General features: G+C 36.6%; 1 protein-coding gene across 1 annotated transcript; it reads right to left on the bottom strand.

The window, feature by feature from the left end:
• Positions 1-1,930: 1,930 nt before the first annotated feature.
• Positions 1,931-3,587, bottom strand: LOC114759936 (uncharacterized). Its single transcript, XM_028949177.1, has 3 exons — positions 3,526-3,587; positions 2,876-3,194; positions 1,931-2,786 (listed from the first exon to the last, which is right to left on the bottom strand). The coding sequence occupies exons 1-3, from the start codon at positions 3,585-3,587 to the stop codon at positions 2,103-2,105; spliced, it is 1,065 nt and encodes a 354-aa protein (XP_028805010.1). The 3' UTR covers positions 1,931-2,102.
• Positions 3,588-7,814: the final 4,227 nt, after the last annotated feature.

The raw sequence follows: 7,814 nt of genomic DNA, 5'->3' as shown, positions 1-7,814 counted from the left end.
CATATTGAATTTGCATATAATAGGGCTATTCACTCTTCCACTTCTTTCTCTCTATTTGAGATTGTTTATGGCTTTAGGGGGTGTTTGGATGAAGCAAAACCATGGTTTGCAGAATAGCTTCTGGAGAATAGATTCTGGAAAGAATAGATTTTGAAAGAATAGATTTTTTGGAAAAGTGATTCTGATAAAGTGAGAGTGTTTGGATAATTATTGTCAGAAGTGTTTTTTGATATGTAGAAATTACTAAAAAGGACATAAGTTTAAATGATAATTACATATAAGATATATTTCATAATATATGTTTATTTGAAGTAATAAATTTATTAATAATATATATTTTGGCAACATAATAAATATGGCATAAATAATATAAATAATAAGAAATTAGTGTGTGTATATATTAATAAAATAAATAAATATGTTTTTAGGAAAATGATTTATTTTGCTAAAGAAAATATTATTATTTCACAAAATTAAATAACCACACAAAAAAAAATTCATATTAATTGTCTTAATAATAGAGGTTGCAACGAAATATATTTGTTCAAGTAGGTTTTTTTAACAACACATTACATTATCTGAAAAGAAAAAAGAAAATAAAAAGGACATAACTATTCTTGTATGTAGTGAACAATTTGATCTCTTATAGAGTCACGAAGCCGAGCCATGTGAGATGAAGAATCTACTGATGAAGGTATATGTGAAGATCCAACTCCATCATCATCATTTTCTTCTACATAAGAACCTTCTTGTTCAAACTCAATGAAACCAGGATCAGAAATGGATGTTGATCTAATGAAGTTATGTATGGCCATCGTTGCACAAACAATTTGAACTTGTGTTGAAAAGTCATAGCTCGGCATGTTTCCTAAAATTGCAAACTTACTCTTCCAAACTCCAAAAGTTCTTTCGATAGTGCTCCGTAGACTTGAGTGCAAATAATTGAACGCCTCATTATCATTTTCAAGTGCAGATGACCTTCGGAAATCAGGAAGATGGTAGCGTTCACGTCTGTAGGGACCAAGGTATCCCATGGGTGTCGGATAGCCAGCATCCACCAAATAATATTTGCCTACATGAAATATATGATTGGTGTCAATAAAATTTGTTTTCTAACAGTGAAGCATAAATAAATTGTAGGAATTTAAAATATACCTTGAGGCGGATGGGGAAAGTTCATGGAAGGAGTTGTGAGGGCGTGGTCAAATATACGAGCATCATGCACTACCTTCCCATCCGGCTAATACAAAAGTGAAGCACATGTCCCAATCGCAAACCGCCATTACATTTTGCGTCACTCTTCCTTTCCGGTTAATAAATTTTGTTTGCTCAGTTGCATCAACAATGCATGAAATATGTGTTCCATCAATTGCTCCAATAGCATGTTTGAAAAAGGGCCAGTATCGACCACCGGGCCGTATTTTTGTATGCAAATGCTGAAACGTTGGATCTTTTGGTTTGATGTTGGTAATAGCAAGTCTACAGCAAGCCAGTAAGACATTATGAAAATGTCTACTAATTGTCTCCCCTGAATGCTGAAATCTTTCTTGCTGCATCCTACTACTAAGCGCATGGCCAACGGTATTTAAAAACATTGCAACCATTTCATGTATCCCAACATTTCTAGTTTCTCTTAGACCGTGTTGTTGCAATTCTGTGCAAAGACTAAAGAACACTTCCCTTTCCATCCTAAACATGTTATAACAACGATTGGAATGGCCTTGTAAAACGTCCCTTACCCATACCTTGCCTGTATAAATACTTGTATGCTGGGGCTCTTTACACAAATGAAGAGAAGCATATCCACCAACCGCTACTGCAACTTGATTAACCCGTTTGTTCCGTCGTTTACGATACTTTTCCGCAATTTTAATTTCATCAGCCATTTTTTGTCTTGTCCTGTGCACATAGACATAAAATTCAGAAACCCTGATAAGAAATTACTTAACATTTAACAAGAAAATAAGTTGTTTAATTCCTACAGAAATTAAGTAGTCACATAATACATAAAAATAGATACAAATGATCATAGTCATCTTCTAAGTCACATAAAAATAGATACAAATTATCACAGTCATCTTCTAAGCAACATAAATGAAGTCTCAATCCTTAGTTGCATGCTTCAAGAAGATCAGTAGTTTTTCCCTCTTGTTCTTCAGAGCCACATACATCTCCCTTGCAGCTGGCTTATCCATAAGAAGTGTTGTGCACCGGCCAAACAGATCAGGATCATCAACAATTTCATCAACTTCATTAAGGTGCTCCATGACTCCCGCAATTGACGTCTCATAAGCACGTGCTTCTTCTTCTAGCTTCCTAGCACGTGCTTCTGAAATCTCTTTATGTTCACGCTGAGAATCATTTTCATTTGCCTGAGCTATCCTGCTTAGTGCATCCGCTATTTTCATAGTGGTAGTAGATTTCTTCTTCATGGATTCACCCTTTTTTCTAACTCCTAATGAGCTACTAGGTCGACTGCCACCTGTGCTTCTACCCCCACGAATGGTTTCCTGTCTCATTCCAGTGTTGCCTCCACTTCCTCCACTATTGTCATTGAATGTGACTGAATTAAACTCCCCGCTTATGCCAGTTGGTGCCCCCAAAATTTCATCACTATCTCCAGATCCTTCTTCCATATCATTTTCAGGAACTCCTTCGCTTGGAAGTGTCATGGAAGAAGGTGCCCATGACTGTGGTCCAGTCGCAGCTACAGACCCAAAGAGTTGAGTCAATTCAGCCCGAAATTGAAGCCTTCTTTCTCTAAATTTCTCATAGCCTGGAACTTCCTGCGCATTCAACACCAAAAATATTATACATTATACAAAAAACGTTAACATGGGAGAAAATACAAGCTCAAATAAAATTAAATGATTACCACTATTTTCTTCTCCCACCAATCATCAGGGGCACTAACAGTATTCCTTTCGGCATCCCACCCTAAACCTGTCTCACGGAGCAGCCTATCCCATAACTGCCACTCCTTTCGCAAGGTATCATATTTGTTCTTTAATTGGATTTTCGTATAAACTCTCCCAGTCTTTGCAGTAAAGTTCTCCTCAATACTTGTCCAAGCAGGCTTTGTCAAGCTAGTTCCTCTTCTTCCCCCCTTTTCAACTTCTTCAATACACAGGTCAATAAAGACCTTTGTGGCTCTTATATCCCACGAAGCTTTGCCATTTTTTTTATTCATTATGCTATAAACCAATTACAACAGTTCAGTTATCACAAATTTAACCCAAAAAGCATACCATTCAGTCCAGGAGATATGATATAATAGGATAGTATTTAACAAGTATAGCGGCGTGTTCTATAATCCAACGGTATACATACACATTAATAATTATTTTTTTTCCCAGCATCCAGGAGAATTCATTTCGGTTAACTGACCCAATTTGGCTACAACCAACGATCAAAATCCCATACATATAACACTGCAAAAGCAACCATCAAGCACAAAAGAAAAAAATTCGACCGTCCTGTCTCCGAAATAAAATCGACCAAACGGAAAATTTGATCAACACCCACTAAATGCTCTGTCTCTCATACACACATGAAGCACAACCAGTCACAACCGAGATCTTTCCCATCGTATACACACACATGATTACCATCAAACAAAATCAGCCTCTACAAGTGAACATAGCATAGGCAACCGGTGAAACCAACATCTGATTCGGAAGAAAAAAATGACGTTGACGGAACCTCTGTTTCGGGGAAAAAAATGACGCTTCACAGAATTTCTAATGCACCAGATCTCCAGCCACAATGATCGACGGAAGAAGACAGCTTACCGGAAGGAGTTGGATTGACCGATGGAAGAAGACACTGCGACCAGAGCTTCGAAAGGGGCGACGGTGGAAGAATGAACTGACTTCAGATGAACTGACCAGCGACGATACCGGAAATGGAAGGCTTGGATCAGGCAACCCAATACGCGATCTTCTTCTCGGGGCCGAGAAACACCTCGTCGGCACTGAAATTCCTTAGCGGTTCACGATCTCATCGATGGGATGAAGAGGCGACGGCACAGCACGAATGGGACAAAAGGCGACAGCACAGGAGAACCGATTTCTTCAGCAGGGGCGACGGCATAGGAGAAGGGAAATCTTCAGAGCAGTGGGAGAAGGGGCGACGGAATGGGAGAGAAGAGGCCGAAGAATGGGTCTTGACCGTGAGCTGAATGAACCCCGCGTGCTTGTTCCCTTCACCGTGGAGCTGACCGTTGAGCCTTTGTTGGGGAGAGCCAATAATTGAAGCCAATATATTCCCTTATCTGGAAACCGTGAGCTGAGAATTGAACCCTCGCCTGCTTATATTGAAACTGAGGTTTTGTTGGGCAAAACCAAGGTTTTGCCCAAAACCTTGGTTTTAAAAAAAATGGGGGTGTTTGGCAAATTTTTTGCCAAACCATGGTTTGGCAAAAAAGCCAAACACCCCCTTAATCCTCTATCTCCTTTGGATATTCTGCCTTTGCCTTCTAGTGAACGAGCTAACCTTGATGGCAAGAAAAAGGCTGAGTTTGTGCAGAAATTACATGCTAAGGTGAGGGCCAACATCGAGAGAAAGAATGAGCAATATACAAAGCAAGCTAACAAAGGTCGTAGGAAGGTTGTCTTTGAGCCTAGAGATTGGGTTTGGATACACTTGCAAAAGGAGAGGTTTCTAGAACAATGAAAGTCTAAGTTGCAGCCAAGAGGAGATGGCCCTTTCCAAGTCTTGGAGCGAATCAATGATAATGCTTATAAAATAGATTTGCCTAGCTCCTATGGTAATGTAAGTGCTACATTTAATGTGACTGATTTATCTCTCTTTGATGCTGCAGATTTGAGGACGAATCCTTTTGAGCAGGGAGGGAATGATAAAGGAGCGTGGCATGATCAAGCATCAAAGGAAGACCAAAACACGGAGCGTGGAGCCCAAGCTAAAAGATGGAAGTCCAATATTCTAAAAGACCCATTACAAGGCATTGCAGGCCTAATGATAAGAGTAAGGACCAAATCTATGAAAGAGGCGCTGAATTGTTTGATAAAAGATCTTAAAGAGTTAGAGCCCATTTATTTGGAAGAAGCATCCCTCAATCAGCCCATCAAGGGTCCAAACATGGTGATTACATTGCTAGAAGCCAAACAAGATGATGTACAAGGCTCATGTGCAGTCCAGATTGAAGAATTCACTCAAAATACCATGTGACAAGCATGTGCCTTGGAGGAGGAGCATAAGTGACGTCCAAGAATATTCAAGAAGCATCAAGAAGGCGTTTTTATCTATTAGTTATGGTTTAATTTCATTTTTTTTAAGTTTCCATTTTTATTTGCATTAAATAAGGCCTTTTGGTCAAAGATTGCATAAGAATATTTTAGGTTAGTTTCCTATTTTTAGGTAACAGCCTTTTTCTTCAAGAAAAGGTAATTTCCTATTTCCTTTAGCCTTAATTGGTGCCAACCAAGATAGTCAATCATCATTAAGGCACATTTATGGCATTGATGACCTAGGGTTTTTTGATTCTAGATTGTTCTTTTGCTGCCTATGTAAGGCTACATTTTTTGTAATTGGGGATCAGATTTGAATGAATGAATTTTAGAGAATTTTATTTCTCTTGAGTGAGCTTTGCTTGCCGTCTCGTATTCTTGAGGGAATACTCGACTGTATCAAGGATTGATCATCCTTGTGGTGTCTCCATGGCTAGGGTTGTAAGAGACAGGTTCTCTTAAGGTCCTACATTCGATCGTTCGTCTAGTTTCCTAACTTGTTTCTAGCCAATTCGTATCTGTACCTTATATCACATATCCTATTCAAAATATAATATATGATGTTTCGGTGGGTGTCAATGTTTCCTTCTATGTCTTCTACTCAAAAGAAGCAATATCACCTCAAAATGAGGGGTCTATATGAGGATTAATGTAAAAAAAAAATCATGGAATTGCTTGGCACTTCATGTATGCCTTCTTAGAGTTGCAGAAATATAGTGAACAGCTCTGGAAATCTGTCTTTCAAATATTCTACATGTGATTTAAGCTTGCCATATTTCCTTTAAAAAAATTAACAAAGTAAAAGAATATTAAACGTAGATATGTGTGTGTGTGTGTGTGTATGTTAATATATATATTATTAATTACTTTTAAAACATATTTAAAATTTTTACTTGAAGATCTGTAGGCTAACTCTCAAGATGAGAATATAAATTTCTATTATAACACACCAGGTCAATAATAATGTTCGAATAACAAAGTCTTCTTCCACCACCACCACCATCATCTATCTAAAATATTTTTTGAACAATGGATCCATGGTGTCCCAACATGGACTTTTGCTAGCCCCAATAACTTTATGCCACTTGTTATTAAGACCATTACAAGCATTAATATTTTCTCCTTTCTAACACACAAAGTCACTAACCATGTATAAAAATGTCAACGCTTCTTTGGGAGTCCAGAATAAAGGATGTGATATGACTTCATTCATTCTAATCCTAAAAACCATTAAAACACATTTTATTTTTATAGTGAAAGTTCTATACAAATTATACCAAAATTTATTTTTGTCATGTCCTTAATCAGGCTTCTAAGCTCATCCCTGGTTGAGAATTCATTCCAATATTTCCCATGACCTTCTAGGATATTCTTTTAGCAGTAGCTTTCCTCCTCAAACAAGTATTTCTAAATAAAGATGTACAACAGCAAACAATCTAAGTCAAACACATCAAGGTTAGAATCTTGTATTGTCAAATCCAACTCTAATTGAGTAAGAGCACAGATGTAGAAGGCAGCCTTAGTTCCTCAAATTGTTGAGGAGCTCGCAACATATAGCTTGGCCCGTCACTCCTTTATATGACTATTTGTGTCATGAAAATAATTTAATTATTAGTTAACGTAGCTAATTGTATAAAAACAAAATTTACTGTTATAATACCTACAAATATGATTCTAGGCAATAGCTCTATCAGACTCATCTAATTTGAGTTATTTTATCGATTTGCTAAAATCACAAATCTTGACAATAATAGACTTATCTTCTAATATCGGTATGGCAATATTCCATGGATTTAGATTTTCATGAATTATGCTTAACTTTTGCATCTAGAAAACCTCTAGGACCATTCTTTTGCACAGCAAAAGAAAAAAATAAATATTAAGAATTCAAAACAAATAAAAATACATGAAATAATTTAAATAATTAAAGAAAACTTTACAGATTTCATCACATTTTTAGCAAATTTTGTAAGGTGCCTCGTCGAAAGTCTCTCTGAATTTTTTGTGATACAAAGAAATATGTCTAATATGTGGGTAAATGGTTCTAAGACCAAATACTGAGATGGAGTAAAATAGGTATGCAACTGTATAAGATTTATGTGCCCTTTACATGATCTTATAATTTCTAGTTGTTCATCAATATTATTATTATCATCATCTTCTATAATATTTATGCAGATGTCATATGCCTTTAATTTTCCTCTAAATATACTAAGATGAAGCATTCACAGATCTACAACTATCAATGGCACCAATTGATCTCTTATATCTAAACCTGTAAAAAAAATTGAATATGAGGTAAAGGATTGCAAGAAAGAGGAGCAACTATTTTTCGAATGCATAATAAAAAGCTAAGAACAATCATGTCCAGTTTAGTATTGTAACTTTTTCAATTTCTTTGTCTCTATGACAACAAGTTAGTTAAAATAAATGAAAGCATAGGAAAATGGAGCAGACAAAATATGATTTGAACATAAGATATCACCAGGCACTCAAACTTGGACTTTCTCAAAATGATATTTTGGAATTGTAAATTAGTAGCTATGTTTAATCCCTCGCTACAAA

Source organism: Neltuma alba, unplaced genomic scaffold (assembly GCF_004799145.2).
Source record: "Neltuma alba isolate B1F8T4 unplaced genomic scaffold, ASM479914v2 tig00010920_pilon, whole genome shotgun sequence".
In the NCBI taxonomy this organism is placed as follows: Eukaryota; Viridiplantae; Streptophyta; class Magnoliopsida; order Fabales; family Fabaceae; genus Neltuma; species Neltuma alba.
This window is presented reverse-complemented; position numbering and strand designations above follow the sequence as displayed.

Bases quoted from the DNA above. Each gene is read 5' to 3' on its own strand.
- LOC114759936 (XM_028949177.1), bottom strand. From the start codon at position 3,587: ATGGGAAAGATCTCGGTTGTGACTGGTTGTGCTTCATGTGTGTATGAG. The intron at 3,195-3,525 runs GTGGGTGTTGAT...ATTGGTTTATAG, and splicing joins TATGAGAGACAGAGCATTTA to CATAATGAATAAAAAAAATG. The intron at 2,787-2,875 runs GTAATCATTTAA...TTGAATGCGCAG, and splicing joins GGTGGGAGAAGAAAATAGTG to GAAGTTCCAGGCTATGAGAA.